A 23,471-nucleotide genomic window follows, 5' to 3' on the forward strand; every position below is an offset into this window, starting at 1 on the left:
GAGCCGGTGCCCCGGGGGCTGCCCTGGGACGGCGGGGCCGGCGCAGCCGCGCAGCGGGGCCGGGCGGCGGCCTGAGGGGGCGAAACGTGCCGCAGGAAGCGCTGCCTCCCCCGAGACCCAGGCTGGGGGCTCCGCGGGGGGGGGTGTGGGGTTGTCGTCGGGGTGTTTCGGTTGTAGGGCGGTTACTAAAGGGTGCCCGGCTGGGAAAGACCCTCCCGTCACTCAACTCTTCCCTCCCCACCGCCGGGTGACTGAAGTGAGGTAAGGGCTTCAGCCCTGGGAGGTGGGGGATGCGTCTTTCCCCCGAAAAGAGGGGTTGCTGCGGGGGGAGGCCGGCCCGGAGGGGCAGAGCTGCCGGGCACGTCCCGGGAAGACAAGGCGGGGAGTGGGAGCACCGAGGAAGCGGCGCGGGCCGGGGGCGAGGCCGCGGCTTCCAGGCCCGGCGAGGGGGGGCGGCTGCCGCGGATGGAAGCGGCTCTAACATGGAGGGGGAGGTAACGGAGAGAGGGCCGGCGCTGGGGGTAGGGACCCGCCCCGAGGTGGCCTGAGGGGAGCGCGGCGGCGGCGGGGGCGGAGGGGAGCCCTGCCCGCCTCCCCGCGGGGTGGAGGCGGCGGCGGGGGGGATCCCGTTGCTCGCTCCGGCGCTGGCTGCGGGAGGATCCCCCTTTCCCCGTGGGTGAGTTCGCGATCGTCCCGCCGGAGAGAAACCCCGCGCCTCCAGCCGGGGCCGTGTCCGGGGCGGTGAGTAAATGCCGAGGGCGGAGATGCCGGGGGACCGTGTGAGAGGGATGGCGGGGAGCGCCGGGGCCGCTGAGGTGATCCCGAGCGGGAGGGGGCTCCTCGGGGCGCTGGGGGCCGCCTGAGGCCGGGGCTTCCCTGGCTCGGAGGCGCCGGCTCTTCAGCGTGTGCCTCGGAATCGCTTTGAGAAGCCGCAGCGTTGCCGGCAGGCTCCGGGCTCCAGGTAGCGGCACCGCTGCGTCCGCTCCGAGGGGCTGGATGTCCCGCTCTGCCCATGGAGAAGGCGCATCGGTGTGGTTGAAGGGGCATCTTCCACGGTAGGGCTAGGGTTCCTGTGGAGAAAGGAGCTCAATGACTTCGGCACACCCTGACTGAGAAAGTGGTGCATCCCTGGAAGAGATTAAATGATTTAACGTGCCCTCCTCTTCTCCCTTCGTGTCCCGTTGCAGGAGCCTGGACGACCCTGCTGATTTTTGGGCGTTGAGGTAATGGCTGAAGCTGGTCGGTGGGCGATGGCTGAAGGCCTGGAGTGGTGTCTGGGAGTTGTGCAGCACCTGTGATCTCGACCCGCAGCCTCCGCCTTCGGGATGGGGAACGGTGGCTCTGCCATGAAGGTCTGCACGGATCACCAGGGAGGCATCAACTGGCTGAGCCTGAGCCCTGACGGGCAGCGCCTGCTGACGGGCAGCGAGGACGGCACCGCCCGGCTCTGGAGCACTGCCGACAGCCAGTGCCGTGGCCACTTCCAAGGTACGACAGCTTCTTTTCCCCTGGTTTTTGAGTCCAAGGCATGGCACAGGCCACACATTGTGTTCATGTCTTTTAGTCCCTGCAGCTTGCCGGGCAGTGAAAATCTTTGCTTGTTTTGGGGTTTTTTTGAGTATTTGTTATGGTAATGTTAGGCAGAAGGTGTTTCAACCTACAACAGGTTACCAGTGCTACTGAATGCATGGATCTCTCTATCTCAGGGTGTGGAATATAGCAGTCATTTAACTTAGTCTCTCTCTGGAAGCCCTCTCTTTTATACACTGATGAAATACTGACTTTGTAACCATCTCTCTCTCCCTTTTTCCTTTTTATAATCTCATTTTCCAGGCAATCTCTCTTTAGATCCTCTTGACCCGGAATTGTGGAAAGAAACCTTACTAACCAGGCGATTGTTTCTCCCACGTTTGACACACACGAATCCTAATTGCTGGGCTTGTTTGTTTTAAATTGATTTTGCATTTTAAACAAAAATTACTGTCTTTAGACTGGCATCTTGATAATGAAAAAGAAAAGAAAAAGTACAGTTATGCAGGAGTCAGATGTGGATTCAAGATGTTTGTATTCTCACTTATGTTCTTTTCTCAGTACAGAAAAAAAAAAGCTCTTAAATTTGGAATTTCTAATCCTTTTTTCTTCCAATGAAGAAATCACATTGCTGTGATTTTTTGTGGTTGGTTGGTCTCTTTCTTGCTTGTTTTTAACTATGGTTTATTATCTTTCCCCCCCCCCATCCTGCCATGGTTCTAGCTCCTGAAAAACTCACTGCATTTGCTTTAGGCTTAGAAATCCCTTTAAACTATGAATTAACTTTTAACTAGGAAGAGAACTATATTGGATAATACTCAGAATCTGGCCTATGCGCTGCTGGTGTTTGGGGTAAATCCTAAAGAAGCTTGTCTGGATGGTTTGCGAACTGTCCGTTTAATCAGATAACCGTATGTATTTTATATTTATGCATGCACACAGTTGTTCTGTACATTTGTATGGTACACGCTAGAATTACTGATATATCTGTGTCTATAACACAAACTTCCACCACAGCACAACCAACAGGTTCTGTGGTGGCTACTTCGGACCAGACCAGCACCAGCCCTTGTCCACCACAGGGGGTTTTGTCATCCTTTGTATTACCGATGGTTAAAATCTGACTGGCAGACTTTGGTGCAGTAACCAAGGTCCTTTTTTGATCTCCTTGGATTAGTATTACATGACGCTGTGAGAAAAATCCTGGTGATTGAAACCTGCCCCATTTAAGGTGCTTTGCAAAAATGTGTGGATTGGTGTCGTTTTGCTTATAGCTCTGGTGATCTGTTTAATTCTTGTCATCTGGTGAATTTTCTTAAGAGGAAACAAGACGTATGTTTGTAGTGTGGCTTCTGGTTCACTTTTGAACTACAGGAGTTGTAGCAAAATCTGTTTTTTTGCAGTCAGTGAAACAAAAGCGTTTTACTGGGCAGTCTGCTTTCTCTCAGTTTTTCTACCATCTCTTTATTCTACAAAATGTTTCTGGTTTTCTAATATCTTTGTCTGTCCATCTGTCTCTCTTTAATCACATTCATCCTTCCTATATTTTTTTCTTTTCTCCTCAAAGAATAGTGTTATTTAAATCACAGTAGGGCCCACCAGCTTCAACTGAAGTCTGAGGCTCTCTTGTGACTGTTACTTAAGAGGAAACAGTTCTGCTCTTGAAAGCTTACAGTCTAAATAATGAAAACAGGAGACTGCAAGGTACTGTCCCAACAATGAGATAGGTGACCGTGATTTCACACAACAGATCATGGTACTAAGCTGGGACTTGAATCCCAAGATGATTTTTAAATGAGGTGCATTTAATGATACAAATAGGAAAAGACGCATCTCGCTAAGTAACAACAAAAGCTTAAAGTTGTAATACTGAATCCTCTTCGGTAGCATTACTCTGTTTTTCAGCAGGAAATTTTTAGAGTAACAGTTTTGTCTATTTTTATTGTAACTGTAGAATCCCAACATGCTCTGAATACTGTATAAATATCCTTTCCCCTTTTCCCCTTTTCCCCTTTTCCCCTTTTCCCCTTTTCCCCTTTTCCCCTTTTCCCCTTTTCCCCTCCATCATTTTCTCAAAGGTATACTGGTGTTTTGAAAATGATGAGTTTTATTAATGTTATTAGTCATAAATGGGTAAATATTGACTGACATTTTACCAGATATGTTTGTTTGTTTGTGTTTCGTTCTGCTTGGATAATGAAACTGAACTTGCTGGTAAGTCTCATGTTGCTTCCTTTTTTCATGGTTTCATGCTTTAATTTAGGGCTGTTTGTGTCCTGACAATCAATGGGCTGGGTCGAAATGCAGGTTTTTGTTCCTGACCTCAGAAGAAGGAAGCAAAAGCATTTCTATATTAAAAAATTAAGCCATTTTTTTACTGGTTTTAAACTTCAGTAGTCTGAGGTTTATTATACTGATGTTAATTTAGCTCGTTATGTTTTTATAATACTGTTTTATCTACCAGATTGGTGGAACTGTACTTTTTTACTCTTTCAAAAAATCCATATATCAATGAAGCAGACTTTTCTGCTGTTAATTAAAAATGTTGTGTTTTATACGTATCCTTAAATGTGAAGAACATGGGTGGTGCATTTAAAACTAGAGTCCATATTTCTCTTTTAGCTAAGCTGAAGAGCCGGACTAGTCTGTCCTGCTTGCGTGTGCAGCGATTGAATGTAATCCTCTTGTTATCCCTAGGACATGAAAGCTACATCACCTTTTGCCACTTGGAAAATGAGGCTGCCTTCACGTGTAGCGCAGATCACACCATTCGAAAGTGGGATGTGGTGACAGGTCAGTGCGTGGCCATTTACCGAGGACACACATCAATTGTTAACAGGTTTGTTCCGCAAAGTTCTTCGCTTGTGTTCCTGGAATCTGTTATCCTATCTATTGTCATTTTCCTGTAATTCTCCATTACTACGCTAATAAAATGGGTTGTGTAAACCTTTGAGTTCATGCTACACGTGTTCTGTGCTGTAATGATTAGTTTTCCTAGCAACAGTGCTGACGCATCCATAGACAGCAGATAGGAGAGAAATGAAAGGCACACAGCAGGGGAATTGAATCCAGGGCTAGGAATGAAATTCCAGAAGAAATTGTTCAATTGATAACAGATGCTTCTGATAAATAGATTTAAAAACATCACGTCAAGCCTTTGTGTCGGTAAGAGGGACAAAGTCAGGGGTTTTCTGGAATTACTATCCTTTTTCGTGCGAATGAAGTTTACTATTAAACTGATTGTACATGACTGATTGGCCTGTCAGTTTAAAGTGCCTCTTAATAGTTAGACTGGATTTAATTAATGACAAATAGAGCAGTCAAAGATTGGTATTCTTCTCTTAATTTTTTTTTTGGGGGGGTGGGTGTTTTTCCATACAAAACTCAAATACGATGTGTGGCTGGATTCTGTAAATAGTTAGGAAGGCTGGCTCGGTCTGTATTTTGGCACTGGCCTGATTTTTGCTTGAATCAGCAAATGGGAAATCTGTTCCCTGTTCATATGACTTTGTTGCCAGTTTGAAAGGTTCCAGAGGACCAAACTCAGCTGACAAAGATGACAGGTTATGATGTTCCCTATCTCTGGTTTGGAAATACAAACTGTAGATGATTTTTGTGTTGTTATATGTTTGTGCAGCTACTACTTACTCATTATTTTGGAAGCCTAGTAGGTTGAATTCTTGAGCTGTAGTCTCTGATTCATTCTTCAGTTATGCAATAAATGGGGTGCTCTTGCTCTTCCTTTTTTTGAGATCCTGGACTAAGTGAAATTAGGTGTATATTTTTTTTTTCCTGCACTCTCTCTATTTGATGATGGAACATGATTATCTTTGCACACTATCAGTTACAGTTCTGGTTCCTGGAATATTTTTTTTGTTATTTTAATTCCAAGCTATTTTCACGGATTGGTTTATAAAGAATTATTTGTAAAGAAATACTAGTAAATAATTATCAATGAGTTCTTTTTAAAAAAGAACCAACAAACTCTTAGTTAGCATATGTAGCTTAAGAAAAGTACATAATACTGCTGCTGGATTATATTTTAGAAAAATATAATTGCCCAGAGTTAAAGTGTTGTAATGCTAAAGTGTCTGCATCAGTGTACCTGAATAAGAGGTGTCAATTTTAAAAGTAGAAATAGGGAAGTGTTTGGTGTTTAAAAAATAAAAGAAAATAATTCAGAAACAATGAGTATTAAACAGGGATGCTGAATTTGGGTTATATATGTTGTGTTCATGCTACCATTTCTAACTTCAGTGGCATTGATACTGTGACAAAATGGTTATGTAAAAAACCCAGTACTGTTCATACCTACAAACCTTATTTTTTGCAGGATCCTGGTTGCCAAGGACTATCTCTTTAGTGGCTCCTATGACAGGACGGCCCGCTGTTGGAGTGTGGACAAGGAGAAACAAATCCAGGAATTCCGGGGCCATCGGAACTGTGTCCTGACTCTAGCTCACTATTCCTCCAGGGATGTTCTTGAAGAAGAGGAGGAGGAAGAGGAGGAGGAGGAGAAAGTGAGCAGAGACCTCCTGGTGACGGGTAGCACCGACTGCACTGTGAAGGTCTGGTGGGTGTCCAGTGGGCGCTGTTACCAGACTCTGCTGGGACACACCGGGGCTGTTTTATGCCTTATACTTGACGCACCAAACAGGGAGCTGTTCTCTGGCAGCACGGATTACACCATTCGAACATGGAATATTGTCACTGGTGAACAGCTGAAAGTGTTCAAGGAGCATCAAGGATCAGTAATTTGCCTAGAGGTAAGAACGGAAGCTTCTTCAAGAGCCATTTGAAAGGGGTATCCATATCCTAACTCATGTATTGTCTTTTCATTCCTAAAGAAGCTCTTCTGAGACACGTTATAAATTATGAACTTATATGTTCATGTAATAACAAAATAATAGTGCTCTGTGGTCTTTCCCTAAAACACTTTCTGGTATTCTTTCGGCTTCTAGTGGCTGTCCTGGTCTAACTTCTAGCTCAGTATTTATTTAAATCCTTCTGGCTCTTGAAACTCATGAGCAAGTTTGCTGGCAGGACTGTTCACCTCAGTAGGATTGTGTACACAGGATCACCAGACTTTGAAGAAGAATAACCTGAGCTGTGGTAGTGCAAGGAAACAGACACAGGGGCAGATAAGATGGAAAGGGCAAAAAAATTCAGAGTAGACTTGGTACCTTCTAAAAACCCTAACCCAAAATTGTGGGCAAAAGATAACAGGGAAGCAGAAAGCAGAAAGAAATCTTGCTTTAAAAACCACACAGACATAATTCAAGAAAAGAAAGGGAGAAAAAGGTGGCCAAGATGGGCAAGGAGAGTGGAAAAGAAGTAGAGCATGGGGGAGAGAAATCAGGAAATGGTGAAGGAGGGGGGAAAAAAATTAACGTGACCTTTAAAACTATACCCTGTTTTTCTGTTTGCAGCATTCTTCTGGTGAATGCTGCCAGGTTTGTCAATGTTGCAGAGGAGAGAAGGAGGTTAGGCAGATGGAGAAGGGGAACTGTAGCATAGGCACTTGTCCTGTACACTCCACATCAGAAAACGATATGTTTAATGATGGTCTGTAACTTAGTTTCAGGTCAGCAAACCTTAAAATATTTAAATGTCTGATGAAAGTTAATGGCAATAGTTTTTCTCACTACTCTCCTTGTTTGTGTTTGCTTTCCATAAGTGCTTTTCTTTTGCAGAGGCTACAGTACATATTTTTAATAGATGTATAATAAATGTAGCCTTTGTTTTAAAGGAAGCAGTCACAGCTGACCCCAGCAGACTAAAAACCTGGAAGTACTGAAGGAATTCTGTTTTCCTTCACTTTTAGAAAGGAAAAAATACCACAAAAATCACATTACTCTGGAGTGATGTTTGTCTTGCTTGGGTAAATTCTCAGTGTTAAAGCTTGTTTTTATGATACTGTGGTAATGTATTTTGAGGACGCTCAAGTAAATCTGTTGCTGTTCTTAGTGTCACGCTATGTTTCGCTGTTGAATTGTAACCCTTCTCCAAGGCACAGATTGACAACAACAGAACTTGCTTTAATTTAATTGGGCTCCTGCTAGAATTGTTACACAAAACAGGCTTGACCCTCTCCCAGAAGCCTGGGAAATTCAATTACACTCTCTGAATGCTCAAGAATGAGCAATTCTACTCGGCTTGTGAGCACAGAGTTAAACAATGGTTTCAAACAAACAGAACTTCTCGTAGGGGAGAGGAAAAGCAAAACCAACACATCTACTTGGAAAACCTGAACAATTCAAAGTACACAAGGCTATTGCTGCCAAGACTGTGTTGGCAACAGTCCTGGCCAAATCTCCTTGTAGCTGTGAGTAACTGGTACCCCTCACTTCTCTCATCACCACTTGATGTTTGAGGCTGGAAGAGTCCAGCTGAGGTACACGCTGCCCCCAGAGAGAGCATTTCGTTTTTAGGCTTCTAAAACAGCCCAGCTTAAGCAGTCACTGTATTACTGAATAGCTTTAGGCTGTCGATCTTTCCTAATTCCTCCCTCTCCCTTACTGGGTTCAACACTGGCCCTTCTGTTCTACTTGGCTGCCTCTCAGCGCAGTCCACATGGTATTTTCATTCTTTCAGAAAGGGGTCAATCCCCAGAATCCATACAAAGATGTTACAACAGAAGGGAAACTTCCTGAATAGAGGTGTGTAAATTTGAAATTTTTTGTTTTCTTCTCAAAAAGCTCTTGGAGCCTTTTTTGCCTAGGGCTTCTTAGTGACAGTGTTGCAGTCTGTGGCAGTGAGTTGGGATAATATTTTTCAAACTGTGGGTCAGGAAGGACTTGGAGGTAGTTGAGTTGCTCACAGTAGCCAGCAGACAGTTTTAATTGTTGACAGTAGTTCATTTTCTTCAGGGCAGAAGTGAGCTGCTAATTAAACTAGATTTTCACTTCCCTATCCTGGAGGAGCTGAGTTGGTACCAGCAATTAAAGGTGGTTACCTGTTCTCTGGATGGTATAATGCTTTTGCGGAGAGAATAAAGGGGAAAAAAATAAAGACTTCATTTTATGTATTCAAATAAAGGTCCCTATGGGAGGGTGACCTTTCAAAGTCTGAGAAATGCTCAGTGTGATCTCTCAGCCTGGACACAGATCAGGAAAAATTTGGATATTGAGACCATATTTTCCCCAACTTCAAAAAGTACTGTTTTTAACGGGAGTGCCCCAGGATGTTCTGAACTGCCGCAAATTAGGTCTGGACTGTTCCAGTCGTCTCCCATTACTTTCCAGTAAATACCAATAGTGTCACTGTAGCAGTGAATGGAAATTCCTGGAGCTTCTTGAGGGAGCCTCTCCATAAAACATACCCATGTTTTCCACTGCGCTTCCTGCAGTGCTGGCGTGTGGAGAGCAGATGGGTGATGCTACAGACACATTTAGATGTGGCTGCTTTAAGATCCTGTAGGTGCTGTTGCCAGCCAACCGAGTTAGAGGAGCCTGAAGGAACTCTGATGGCAGAACAGAAAGCATTGGGTGTAGCTTTGCCTTTTCCCCCAGCCTTGGTGGTCCTGGATAGTGGAGGGAAGAGGGTGAGATGTTCAGATATTCCCCAGGCTTGTCCTGCTGCCCTGAGGTCAGTGTGATGGAGATAATTTACGAGCTGAACTGATTGTGTGTGGTCAGAGCAGCTCGTAGCAGAACAGCTTTGACAATAGTTGCAGGTACCAGCTTGTACTAATACCACTTTTCCACTATCTGAATTAGACTTGGCAGAAGTTTTGCCAGGAGACTTTCTATCTGCAGTGGGAATTGTGTGTGCACTGGGTGCTTTGGTGGCCTCAACTTCTTCACTTTCATAGTCAGGCAAGGTAACCGGCAGCGGAGCAGCCAGAACTCTTCACTCTGTGCCTCCCGCAGTGCACTGATAGCTTGGCAGGGAAAGGACAGCAGCTGCTTCGAGTGCTCCCTCTTCATATAAGAGCCAGTGATGAGATTTTATAGGAGGTGATGGGAAAAAGCAAGGGTGGGCTGAGCATAGTCACACAGCTCATGCTATTTGTTATTCTGCTTAAAAATTTCAGGCCTGGCTAAAGACCAGGATTTGCAATTAATAATCAAACACGCATTTTCATTAATGTGGCTGCCTGCAATAGGCTGAATAACCCTGACAAATATTTACTTGTGTATGTTTTTCTAAATGTCTCCAAAGTAGCTTTGCAAACTGTTCACAAGGATTGCTTTGTCCTTTGCTGATTGTTCTTTCTCTGAGTATTTATCAGAATTGTGCTGCCAAAAGCTGGCAGAGAGAACTGATCCAGCTTGGAATTTAGCTTGGATCCTATAGCAAACATTCTTGCAAGAAAAATCCTTTCTTGCAAAAGGAGTTTTAAGTGAACATGAGTGGGCAAGGGCTTGCGTCTCGTTTTCCTGCAAAAGATCCTTTGTTGAGACCATTCCCCTTAGCTGCCTTTTAAAGCCGACTAGCAGAGAAGAATGCTTTGAACAAAGCCATTGCCTGAACTTTGTTTATATGCTTAACTGTTGTGATCACAGGGACAGATTTTTTTTCTCTTGTCGCACCAATTAAAGTGCACATATTTTTCGTAATTTGTGTTGGTATTTGTTGCATAATTCATCAAAGGATGAAGAAGTGAATTAGAGGAATACAAATGTGTACAACACCTGTTGGAAAGAAACATGTTTCTAGGATTGTTATTTTGCACTGCAGTAAAGAAGTTGAAAAATGTTCTCAGCCAGACCAGAGAGCTTATTCTAGATGGATTCTAAGGAAAAAAGCGAAAGAAAAAAACAAAAAAACCCTCAATTTCTTGCCCATAGGGAGTTTGTTAGCTTGTTAAAATGAATGTGGTTTGAATGGGATCCTGAAAGTCTAACTCGGCTGAAGGCGTACAGAGTTATAATTTGAGATTGGTCCAAGTTGGTGACTTTTAACTGGGACGTGGCTGTTAGCAGCAGACCCAGTTGGCAGACTGGGAATACTGACCCCGTGTGAAGAATAAGCTGGTATTGGGACATGTGGTTGCTGACATGAACTCATCGTGAGGTTCCTGGGAACCCTTCTGAGCCCAGTGACCTTCAGAAAGAGGATGTGTCCAAGTCTGTTTGGAGAGCCAATTGCCTCTCCTTGAATGAGGGTTAAATTGTTTCTTATAGCAAAGGTTCACTGAGAGAGGTAAGTCCATCTGTGTAAGATTGACATATCTGCTGAACAGCTCTTTTGCAGGTGTTTTTGGCATTCAGACAGGTAGAAATTGTCTTAAGCTGCTGCGTATGTTCAGTTCAGCCAAGCTTGTGTGACAATAGAGTTGTCTTTGTTTTGAGAGACCAACCCTAGATATGATCATTTGGGTTTTTTTGTATTCAAACCGTGGTGTGTCTGGGGGCTACAATCAAGGTCAGGGTTGCATAAAACTGGCATTTTTTAATACTGAAACCTGTAACTAATTCAGCATCTACAAACTGTGTTTTGCTACTGCTGTAACTTTGCTGCTTACGAGTCTGACAGAACTTTTTCATGGAACAGTATTAATACATCTCCAGAACTTTGGCCTGAGCATTAAGACAAATTTGTTCCATTCATGTGTCTCAGTGTTCCATCTGCCTCAAAGCAAAGTCCCTCAGAGTAATGAGCAAAATTAACAGGCCAGTATTGCAGCTATCAGTGCAGTGATTCGTTTTTTGCTGTCTGGCTGAGGCTTTAGAACTGAGCATCTGACTGTCAGCAGGTTTTAAAATTCTTTCAAGGCTCTTTGGGTTTGAAATGTCCACTCAGCTCGTTGGTATCTGAGCTGCAGGTCTGTTCTGTGTCGTCCGCTCTGCTACAGGTGGCCTTGCCTTGCTGATCCTTGTTGGGAGCTTTGTTGGGCAGTTAGCCAAAGTGAACCAAGTGCTAAAAAGCCAGCCAAGGAAAATACAGCTTTGAAAATATCACCACTTCTCCAGGTGGTTGCAGATTGGAATATGAAACTGTTTCTACTGATCATTTTTAAACCAAGAGTTGACAGACTTGGGTATATCTGGAAAAAATCTGTTGAGTGAAATTTTACGTTTTTCCTTCTAAATCATAAGAAAATTAAATTCTTTTGTAAGAATAGGACTGGGACCTAGGGAGTTGGGGAAAGGTTTAGAGCCTTTGTGCTAGAAAGGCCCAGGATTTATGGACCTGAGGACCTGGCCCACAAGTATTTGATGAAAATGGCTGTGCCTGGATGCCTGTACACAAAAATGGGTGCCAGTCTTGGCAGCAGGGAGGCTTAGCTCCTGACAAAGATACAGCACGATCTTGCATTTTGGGCGAAGAGGCCGGTAGACTTCATCCCGCTCCTGAGAGAGAGAGTGAGCAGAGTGTGACCTAACTAGAAATCATAGAATCATAGAATAGTTTGGTTTGGAAGGGACCTTCAAAGCTCATCCAGTGCCACCCCTGCCGTGAGCAGGGACATCTTCACCAGCTCAGGTTGCTCAGAGTCCCATCCAGCCTGGCCTGGGATGTCTCCAGGGATGGGGCATCCGCCACCTCTCTGGGAACCTGGGACAGTGTTTCACTACCCTCAGTTTAAAACATTTCTTCTTCGCGTCCAACCTGAATCTCCTTCTTTTAATTTAAAATCATCAGTGCTTTAGGCACCCAGCTAGAAGTTGGCAGGAGAACTGTGTTACAGTTCGTGGTCTGTTTAGATAGTTTTCAATACAGTTATGACTTAAGGAAAAGAATTACAGGAGCCAAGGGCCTGTGCTGCCGGCTGACCCTGGACCTGCGCAGCTTCCACAGCAGTGGTGGCTGGTGCCCAGGCAGCGTGAGGGCATTTGCACAGTGTGGCCAGCCTTGGTGAGTTAGAGCCAAGGCTGAGCTGGGGGAGAGCCACCCCTTTTGGATGCAGCCTCTGAAAGAAGACAGAGTAAAAATGCCGGTTTGATATGGGTCAGATTGGATTGGTGCCTCTGTCTTGCACTTCTCAGACAGAATCCCATCTGGGTTTCATACGCTCTTGTGACCATTTTCAGGGATACTATACGCTGTTGCCTGTCACAGCTGCCCTGAAGCACGTAATGCTTCATGTGCCTTGTAGAAAGGGACGTTTGCAGCCTGGATGAGCCTCCCAAGTCAGACGCTATAAATTTCAAGTTCTTTCTTGGATGGACTTCAGTTGCATTATATCATGGTTCCCTATCTACAAAGTAGGAAAAGTATTTATTTTCTATTACACATAGCATAAGTGCCTGCTTACAAGTTGCTTTGGCTAGGGGAGCAGTATGTGATGATTATTATTATTTTGATTAAATATAGATAACTGAAGCATCGTGGCTTAGGCTGGAGTTGTAAACTAGACCTATCTTTAGTCAAGTGAAGGAGTCATCTCACCTGAATTCATATAGATGGCTACAAGTAGGAAGATTGTCCTTGTCAGGGGGCAGAAATAGCAGGTTTTGAGGGGTGATCCATTTCAGACATCTGCTTCAGGATGAGAGGAGTTGTGCCCAAGACTGCAGTGACTACAAAGAGATTTAGCTGTGGATATCTGCATCCATTTAGATGAGATGATGCCTGCATCGTATCACTGAAAGTAGATCTGATTTGCAGCTTCAGCCTGAGCTAATAGCTCTTGATGGCTTTCTGCGCTAATAGCTATTTCATGCTCTATGTTTTAAAAATAGCAAAAAAAGGAGAAGCTGGGTGACAGTCAGAGCCCGTGCTGGGTGTTGCTGTTGGCTGTGCTGCAGGCTTCATCTGTGGCACCTGGTAGATTGTTTAACCTTTTAGTATTGCTGTTTCCATGCAAGGCTGAGAGTCCTTTGCTCTTGTGCTCACCTGCTTAAACTGGCGAGGGGGAGGAAAGTGCATAAAAGTATGGTGTGCAGCAGCTGGGGTAGCACATAGGCTTTGAATTTAATGAAGATGATTGGTGTACCGGCCATCTCACCAGATCTCTGACTGGGCATCGGAAGCTTTTATGACTCTTATGATCCTGGTGCTGTGAATTACATGAGTAAGCCCACGTCATTTAACACATTTTTATATCGAGCAACTTAGCAAATCTAGGCAAGTTGCAGCTTTTCTGTTTCACCTCAGCATTTATACACACACTTAAATGTAGAAATGAAGGAGCGTAACATAATGTGCTATCAAGGCAGAGTGGCATTTACCTGCAGGAACTTATAACTTGGTGCTTTCCCATGTTCAGATGCTGCTAGCAAGATGTCTGAGAAAGAAATGCAATGACTTGGCCAAGAACAATGCAGCAGGATCTCAACTCAGAGCAATCTCTTCCATTGAGCAGGTGCAATGGGACAACGGAAATTAAGCCTAGAAGTTAAAAGTCAGATTATCTTCCTCAGGCTGACTCTATAGATCTGAGTTTTTCTTAGTGCTGCTGGTCATTCCTTGTCACTGAGATCTAGTTCTAATACCGTTGCTAAACCAGCTTGAAATAGGATATGGCGTTTCAGCATACTGCTGGCTTCTAGCAGTGGTAGGTGTTTTACAAGCTTCTGATGTTTAGCTATAATATGAAAACAGTCCCATGGGCCAAGTTTTGCTGGTAGGAAGCGTGACAGGAGCTGTGGCCCATGATCGTTGTGGTCTGCCCGTGTACATGTCTTATGTGGGTTAGCACGGTCCCATCATTGTGGGGCTTTGTACCTTAAAATACCATTTGTTTCATGTTCTTGTAACATGGCGCAAATGTTCTTTAGCACAAGGCTCACTATTGGTGCCTTTTGGGAATGGAGGCGGAGATGGGAGTGTGTGAAAAACATTTCAACCTTACAGAGTGTGCAAAGAGTGGGGGCCAAGTGAAATCTAAGGTGGTGGAAGAACCAGACCTTTGAAAGTGACCTGAGGGCAAAACCCATGTCAAGTTGATTTGTCGTTTGTTCTGCAGTTGGTTCACATATGAGGAGTGTAAGTGGTTAGTGGTCTGCTGGTCGCTGGAGCCTTCTGATCTGTGTGCATAGGGGGAAAATGGTATTATTAGTCCTTATTCAAATTCTTCTTCTTTGGGGAGGGGGGTAGGGTTCTCCCTCGTGTGTCTCCTTCAGGTAGAATGCAAGATTTCTCTCTGCCCTGTGAGCTGCCAGCATTTGGCTAATTTGTTACTGTGTACCAGCTAGTTTCAGTCTTGCAAAGGTGAATTATTTTGTCCTTCTCTGTGGTGTCTGTGTAGAATGAAAACCAACCTCTACCCCAGTGAGTTCACACATGTGCAGGATAAATGCTCTGTTCTTCTTTGGGATTTATAGGCAGGGGTGCTCTAAACAGCAGAAGACAATCTGATTGAAGATGTTTAGAAACCTGTGTAAGGATAGTTAATTATTTCATCATTTCATAAGATACAAAATAGTTTCAAGGAAGAGTTAGCATTTCCAAATATTGACCTTGTGCAGAGTGATCATGCTAAACTCTAGTTTATGTTGTGTAGGAATTTATTTTTAATTTACTTTTTATTGTTACTCAAAATGGTTCTGAAATTTTTGTTGTAATTAAAACTTACAGTCTGGTAAGAGTTCTTGTCAAGTACGCTTTGCAGAAACTACTTTTGGGGGGCTATATTAAGATAACTAATTATGGAAGTAGGGTTAGCATCGTTAAGCTCACTGAAATCCTGCATGTGTGCACCAACAGACTGTTTTTCATCTTCTGAAACGTGGGAGCTGTTTTTAAGGCCCAGAAGTCAATGTGAGATGCAATCTCGAAGACTGCAAAGTTGGGTTTGCGCACTGTCCCTCTGTTCCAAGGTGTAGTTGTCGCTCTTTGTAACTGTTGAGTTGGAAACCATGACTTTGTATGAGTCACTTCAGTGCGGTTCTCTCCCAAACGTGCCCGAGAGACGATTGCTGATGTTTTTTTTCTCTTCCCTTCAGCTAGTGAATCGGCACTTGTATTCAGGAAGCGCGGACAGGACAGTGAAGTGCTGGTTAGTAGACACTGGGGAGCGAATCCAAACGTACAAGGCTCACAAACACAGCGTTAGCACTTTGAAATACCACGCCGGGATCTGTAAGTTGCCTTTCCTATGTTCAGCAATCCCTTGTCTCCTTTTCCATGTGTGTCTCTGATCGAAGATTGTTAATAGAGAATACCGTGATTTTGAAGACTTGTAAAATCGTCACTTGTTTTCGACTCCAGCATGTTTATGCTCAGCAGCAAACTTCGCTGCTCCACGTGGGAAGCTTAGATCTTCCCTCCATTTTCCACCTCCCTCCTCTGGCAGATGAAGAGGCAGTTGCTTTATTTGTGTTACCAAGGGAAGTGGCTTAAATCCCGAGCTGTCTGTGGGTTGTTTGTGTAACCGTGGTTTAACCCCGCTGGCCTGATGGCTGTCACTGCTGCATGCCTGGGGACAGCAAGCGCTGCTGCTGGATCTGCAGCCCTGTGCCTGCCCCTGCTACTGTCCTAAACCAGAGCGGCGTCTCAGATGCTCTCTGCTCCTTTCTAACAGTTGGGCTTCCCGTTCAGGCTCTGACCATCTCTCAGGCTCATTTGCCACAAGTTCTTTTCACTTTGTGTCCTCTTGCATGTATTTCTTCCCCAAAACACCTTTCTGCAGCAGCCAAGCATTGCTTGCCTTACTAACGCTTGGGACTCAGTTTCCCTGCTTTCGCTACTCCTGTTCAAGTGGTATCTTTACTTAACTGTCTGTTGTTGACATAAAGTATATTCTGACCATGAAACTGCTGTCTTTAGATGCCTCTCTTGGCTGGGTTTCCCTTTGCACATCATCCATCCATTTCTGGGTTTGGGTTACAAGGCTGTGCCTCTGTTTTTATGAGCCTGAACCTCTCTCTGTGTCATTCTGGTCTCATTCTGACACTGATGTTAAATCTGTTGTGCTTTCATTTGCTTCCCAAACAAGTTCTTCCCTCCTTCAGGGTAACCGGGATGGCAGTGCCCATCTGAAGCTAACCTAGAAATTCGCACTGCTTTTCCAATTTCGTTTTCTGTGCTATGAAACCAGCGTGTAACACCAAATGAAAGTTGTTATTTGGGCCCTTGATACATCTTTTGGCAGATCATCAGTGATAAAAGGTGATAAAGGCTGACAAATGCAAGATGGTGGCACATTAGGTGAGAGTCGCACCTGCACAGACAGGTTCCAGTTCAGTGGCGGTTCTCTAGCACCGTGCTTGACCAACCACATTTATAACCCGGTAATGGAATTGATTTCTTAATAATGTTTGGAAACTTCACATGGTAACCGAAATAGATTTTGATTTTAATCAGGAAGCCATTTTTTAGTCTTCCTTTCAGCATTATGGCACTATTTTTCTCAATTAAAATAGTTAATCATAACTTACGGTTAATTTCAGTTCTCCTCACCTGTATTGCAGAATTACCCCACTCTCCCCTACCTGCAGGTTATAATTTCTGCTGATTGCAGGTTTTGCAGTTGGCTGGAAGAAGGGGATGGAAGGGGAAAGGGTCTGAGCTTATGCTGCACCCTGAAGTTATTATTGCTCAAAGATGCAGGCAGGTAGGGAAATGAACCCAGAACTGTAATGCAGGATAAACACTGGCAAACAAAACACTGTTGTGTTTTTCTTTTCGTGTGTGCGTTTTTCCCCTTTTTAATTATAAAGATACAAAACATTGAATTCATCAAGACTACCCGAAGGGAGGATAACCATGCTGAGCTGTTGTTGCCTGATGCCACGAGGAATCTTGGTATCTGGGTGGGAGATGGAGAGACTGTCTCCTTCGTTAATGACACCTCCAGAGCTGCATTTTGTCCAGTATTTATCCTGCTTTTCATACAACCAGTGTAGACTTGACTAGACTGTTTAAAACCATCATAAAGTTTAGGCTCAAACAAAAGTTTCATTATCTGGTGCTACCCCCATCAGCTCTGCAGCTTTCTCTCTCTTCCCCCCAGCCCAGCACCCTGTCCCTGCCATCCACATACATTAGTTTTCCATAGAACTCTTTTTTTTCTTAATATATAGGCAATATTACTGCCTTTAGTCAGACCTGTGAAAAACACCCTGATAGTGTGATGGAAGCGTTCACAGAGTTATTTAAGATCTCATTTCAAATCAAATGCAAAAATACTAAGAGTCAAACTGGGAGAATTGAATTATTCCACTTGAAGGGTAGAAAAAATGTCATGAAAGAATATTAGGGACTTGTTTGAATAGAATTTAGATTCATTTTAGAGGACATTTCCAATTAAAAACGAATTTATATGCTATGCTTGCATTTTTGTAATACATTGATGACTTGTTTACAGAGTATCTGATGGTTTTGTGTCAATTAGAATTACAAAGAGATGCTCACTGGATAACAAGAGTTTGAGATAGTGTAGTTTAAAATTGTAGCTGTTCACCTGGGACAGGTCAGCAATGTGTGTCCACTCTTTTATCTTTCAAAAAACGTGGACAAAATACTTCAATATAAATGATATTTATTATGGTTTGTGTTGCATTTGCACCAGCCCAAGAACATGGAAAGTATTTCAGCTGAGAAATGGTGGCTTTTGGTTAGATCTTAATTCTGTTGCTTGCTCTCTGCATAGTACCCAAAGGCTCGTCCCAAAGAATTTATGGGCTAAGTAAGAAAATACAGTAGAAGAATGAGAGGAAAAATATGTGTATTTCCAAAATGGCTTGATAGTGTGCAGGGAGTCCAGACAGATCTGAGAACTGAGCTTTAAATCATAAGAGTGTGTTTCTAGTGGCTTTCCTCAGTCTACTTGTTTAATTAATAGCACGGGGAATATTAAAGCTGGTTCTCAATGTAATCTACTTAATGATATTATGTTGGTTATTCTTCTCCTCCAGTATGTGCACAGTCATTTAAAATTTAATGCCGTTTATATTTTTTCATGTTGCAAAAACTCCAAGGGAACGTTTAAAAACTGCTCTCCCTCCCAAAGGTCTGCGAAATTAAACTAAAACAGAAAAATGAATTGCTTAATTTTGTTGGTTGGTTGTTTCACAGGTGGTATATATTAGCATATATTTAAGTGCTAAATCTAGGTTAGATCAACAGCTCTGCTTTGAAACTCTGAGGTGCAAAGAGATTTCCTCAATCTAGAGTGACAGCTCGAAAGACATTAAAGGTGTCTGTCAAAAGCAAAATCCTGATCGCAGTAGCTGTAGTAAACTGCCAGCTGCATAGCGAAAACAGCTCTTAATTGGTTCCTGTGCTCTGTGTGTAATAGTATTAAGTAATTTCCATTCAGTGGGAAAAAATCAGCACCTTGTTCCCCGCTTTACACCCTTGCAGAATGGGACACACTGCTTTATCAGGATCGCACTGGCAGTTGAATTTATAGTGACCCATATGAGGGGACATTGATTTTGCATATCCAGGTGTTTCGCGAAGGGTACCCAGGACATACCCAGCCTCCTGCTGTGCCGTTCGAAGCTGAAAAGCTGATGGCAGTAGGTGGCCTGTTCTCTCGTCTCTTGTTGTAGTCCTGAATTTACTGCCATGATAATTTTTTTTACCTCTAGGAACCCAGTGCCTGAGTTGTCCCAAAAGGTAGGGTATCTTGTCTCCAGGCACTTCAGTTTTGTACAAATCTTTTCGTGGTAGTGGCTTTTGCAAAGGCAGGGAACCATGAATATATCGCTTTTTGCAGGTCTGAAATGTTTCTCTTTGGATAAGCTCGGGGAGTTTGGGTTAAATGAAGGAAAATGAGTTTTTACAAAGACAGTTTGTAACCCTTGAAGGACACAAATGTGCTCCTTTTTGGGCATATCGCTAAGTGTAAAATCTAAATATTCAACACTGCCTGGATGCAGCAGTTATTGGATCTGATGTGAAGATCCCAACGTATTGAGAAATTATTCTTCAAACACGTTAAGACACCCTCAAGAAACCTGACGAACAGCCCAAATCCCACCCCTCCCAATCCCCCTTGTAGCACATGTACAATATAGCACACGGAATACAAAAGTTACAGCCAAACCCCTTCAGTAGTTCAGTTCCACACTGAAACAGAGATTACAGCCTGGGCCTTGAATCACTTACCAGCTCTGCTGTATGCAGGATTTAGCCAAAGAAATCTGCCGCTCTGGAAGAATTTGTAAAGCTGCCTACACGTGCCGCTCACCTCTGAGGACACAAGATTCAGCAGTGGTATTTCAACAGGGATGGCCCTTCCTACTGCTAGTAAGCTTTTGGTGAAAATGGGGGAAGAAAGCGTGGTATGTTTTAATGAAGCTAAGGCTGAATTCATGTCGTTAGGGTGAGAGAGGGTAATGCTGTTATTGTGGTTTGCAGTGTCCCTGCAGCTTGATGCAGCAGCAGAAGTGATGAAGACACTGTAATACTGACCGGAAACCTGGAAATAACTGTGGTAAAACAAATGGAAGGCTTAGTGGAAATCCTTAAAACCAGACTTGAGATAAATTGCCTGCTTAGAATTATTGAGGCATGTTCAGGCAGAGAAATCTCAGTGGAAGAGTAGAGCAGAAATAGGTATTTGAATGTGTGTGGAGTGAAACGCCGATTTATGTAGGAATTCCAGGCTTAAGGCAGTTCAGTGTTTGAAAAATACAAATGAAAACAAGCGTGCTGGGGTCAGTGAAATGAAAACCCTCTGAGCTGGCTATAACTGAGAAGACAATCAAGCCTAAAAATGATACATCATGCTCCTTTGTGATCGGGTTTTAGGTACATTTTGAACTCGTGTGATCTGCTCACATCCGGCTGTGTTGTGTGGTTGCGTTGCAGTGTTCACGGGAAGCGGCGATGCCTGCGCGAGAGCTTTCAACTCCAAGAGCGGTGTCCTGCAGAAGATCTTCCGAGGCCACAAGTTCATCATCAACTGCATCCAGGTCAGGAAGGGGTTTCTTCGCTGGGGGTTCGCGCTTCCGATCGCTCCCTCGTTTGTGTGGGGGGACTTGGTGTGGCTGGCAGTTCTGTGTGTCTTGGATTGAATGTTCTAGGGTAAACTTGAATATTCCTTATGTAATTTTAGAAAATCTCAATTAGGGTAAGTGAAACCACAGAACGAGTCCCCAGAGGCAGGCCCGTGGTTGTGATTAGAGGTTTTTCAGGTCAGGTTAGACGAGCAACCAGGAGAAATGAGGCGGATGTACCTGGTCCTGTGTAGGCACAGGGAATGGGCGCTGGCCTCACGAGACCCCTTGCGTTACAGAACACTGATAAGTGTCTGATAAGCAGAAATATCCCCCTGACTCCCCTGGGGATGGTCCAGAAACTGCTTACCATTCTTTCTGATCTTGGTGAAGAGCTAGTGGTGATATAAACACTTATATAAAATATTTCCCTTGGGATCTATTTTTTCTGGAGGTATAAAGATGACGGAGCAGCTCAGTATTGATGTCTGACCCACATCCTACCAGACAAACAGAAGCGTCTCTGCCACTGGAGTAAAAGTCCCAAAAAGCTGTTTCCGCATTGTCTAGGCCTGGGTGATACTGGTGTTTAAAAGGGGAGCAATTGGTAATCCTTGGCGGCAATGCAAAGAGCAGTATCCTGGAATCCCGGGGGGAAGTTTCTGAATCCTTGGATGCTTTGTGCATTTAAGAATCCACATCTCCCTGTATCAGTATCTCAAGAGCTGCGGGCAGGATGAGGATTTTGATTAAGAACGCGAGACATTGTCAGTATTTCTGACAGTCAAAAGAAAAAAGAGAGGAGGTGAAATTCCTTTTGGAGTCGATCCCAAGCATATAGGATTGCAAAGATGGTTGTCTTTTTTATTTGTATTTTTCTGAATTAGCAAGTGGCTGGTTGGTCTTAAGTGGGGTATTGAGCAATTGGGTGTGTAGCAGATGGACGGATCTGGGTGCTAACTGATACAATCACTGTGTGCAGCCCTAAATATTGACAAGATCAAAGCTTGGCTTTGTATTCTTTTTCTGTGTAATTTCATTTCAAGTGTTAACAGGGCAAAAAATCCTGGGAAGAGAAAGGACTGAAAAGTGATGACCTTAATAAGATCATAAATATACGGAGGAGGGATGAGGGGGCTGACGTGAGCTGGGCTGCGGGCGGGATGCTCCATGTCACTGCTCCCTCCGGAGACCGAGAGTGCCCACGGCAGACAGACTGACGCAGGGAGGGGAAGGTGATGGAGACCGAGGACTGAGTGAGGACAGTTGGAAACATTTACCAACTGCAGCAAAATGTTTCATTAAGGAAATGAAACTGCAGGGGGGAATCAAGGTTAAGTTACTGTAGGTTTGGAAGAACAGCAAATTTTGAAGGAGGAATTGTACTTACAGCTTCCTGCAGAGGAAGGAGGGAAGTGAGAAGGAAAACATTCCTGACCTCCCTGCCACTGCCCCCTGATGCTGATTTGTGGTGCCTCCTTAAGCTTCATCTTCAGAACCAGAGCTCTGAAACCAGCACAGAAATTGCCAGCTACAGCCCATCCTGACACTGAGTTTAGCTCCCCATTGCGTTTCTGGTGGGTTTGGGTTATAAATAACTCTCGCTGTTTGTATTTTATGGCTCTGTGAAGCGGCTGAGAAATGAGTCCTGACTTGGTAAAGTCTCACCCTGCTTCAGCAGCTTTTGTGATAATTTATACCGGCCCTTGCGATGAGCTGTCAGGCCGTAAGCGTTAGGCTCAAGCTGTGTTTGCTCTGATTTTTGACAGTTCGATTGTGCCGATTCCGAGCTGTACGGTTTGGTATTAAACGTGACCCTGTTGTTCCAGATCCACAACGAGTTGCTCTACACCGCTTCCCATGATGGCACGCTGAGGATTTGGGACATCCGGGGAATATGCAAGAGAAACAAGCGGCGTTTGAAGAAGGAGAGGTCTGCCCAGGGCAGGAGCTCTCAGAAGGGAAGCCTGTCTCGTCTCTTCAACAATAAAGTCGGCTGCATGGTACAGCAAGAAAACGGGGAACACGAGGCCGTTGAACTAATGTGACTCTCCAGAAGAGACTTTCCTTCAGTGACCAAAGCTGAACCTTTTGTTTTCTGCACCACTGTGTCCATGTAAACCAGAACTTGGAAAGGGCCGGGACATGGCTTTGTTCGAACCTCGCGTTTCAGAGCTGGGATTTGCTGTGACTGTGGGATGGACTCAAGCCGAGGGCTCAGCTGGGCCGCGCTGCGGTGCAGGTGATGTACCTAGGGGTGGGTAATTAAGAACTCACAACTGCTTGTCTTCAGTTCCCGCTGGCACAGAGGTGTTGCACACTGCTGGTCTAATATCTAATGAGAAATGATTTCTCGTGTTCCTGCTGCCCCCCCAGATGCCCTCGTTCAGCCAAATGCAGAAATGAGGGGGTGGCTCTGCACTACGAGTATGAATTCAATTTTCAGAGCTGACCTTCAGGTCGGGTAATTATACCAAGTAAGAGGATGGTATGGCACAGCAGCAGGAGTTCAAAGCAGACTGGACACCTCTCTGAGAAGCTGGGAGTAGTAGGACAGCAATTAATTCTTTTTTTTAACAAAACATAAGCTAGAGAACAAGCTAAACCTCAGACCTTTTGTGCCAAGGTCAGCTGGTTGCTGAGGTGCAGCAGTTCTTCTCCCAACACAGAATGACACAGAATGACAGAACATTAGAGAACCTAGTGGGTTCTTTTTTTTACCTGTTAGATTCTCACACTTGAGCAAAGGAAGCATGAGAAGAGGAAGATTTATTGCATGCTCTAGATCTGTTCTCACTGCTCCTGCTGAGGTTTGCCAGGTTGTTAGCAGCATTGGATAAGCAGTCACACAAGAGAGGTTCTCCCAGTCTTGTTCCAGGTTCGTCCCTCTCCAATAACCACTGAGCCATGAATAAACAAGGGTTCTTCTATTTTTCTATTTGCAAATATAACTCTTTGTAGAACCAGTACTAAAATATCTAAGCACATGTTTTTATTTTTATGGCTTTATTTATTCTGTACTACAGCAAGATAAAAATGCTGTAATCCTTTTTTAGAATGGACTAATAAACTTGTGGCATCTACAGACAAGTACCTGTGTAGTTTTGATTTTCATTTAGAGGGGATTTGGCTGGCTGCAGGTGCACAGTGGGTAAGAATGGG

At 44.2% G+C, this 23,471-nt stretch overlaps 1 protein-coding gene across 5 annotated transcripts; it reads left to right on the forward strand.

Annotated features, from left to right (window-relative positions):
* The first annotated feature begins 153 nt into the window (after positions 1–153).
* WDR86 (WD repeat domain 86) lies at positions 154–23,399 on the forward strand. 5 transcript variants are annotated; one of them, XM_071805337.1, is made up of 8 exons: positions 201–261; positions 1,188–1,223; positions 1,312–1,488; positions 4,228–4,369; positions 5,864–6,296; positions 15,366–15,501; positions 20,182–20,285; positions 22,139–23,399. In XM_071805337.1, the coding sequence occupies exons 3-8, from the start codon at positions 1,326–1,328 to the stop codon at positions 22,355–22,357; spliced, it is 1,197 nt and encodes a 398-aa protein (XP_071661438.1). In that variant the 5' UTR covers positions 201–261; positions 1,188–1,223; positions 1,312–1,325; the 3' UTR covers positions 22,358–23,399. The 5 variants fall into 5 exon arrangements, with proteins under 5 accessions (XP_065687355.1, XP_071661438.1, XP_071661437.1 ...); XM_071805336.1 differs by lacking the exon at positions 201–261 and adding an exon at positions 586–741; XM_065831283.2 differs by having other exon boundaries at positions 154–261; positions 1,188–1,488.
* Positions 23,400–23,471: the final 72 nt, after the last annotated feature.

Source organism: Patagioenas fasciata, chromosome 2 (genome assembly GCF_037038585.1).
Source record: "Patagioenas fasciata isolate bPatFas1 chromosome 2, bPatFas1.hap1, whole genome shotgun sequence".
NCBI classification, from domain to species: domain Eukaryota; kingdom Metazoa; phylum Chordata; class Aves; order Columbiformes; family Columbidae; genus Patagioenas; species Patagioenas fasciata.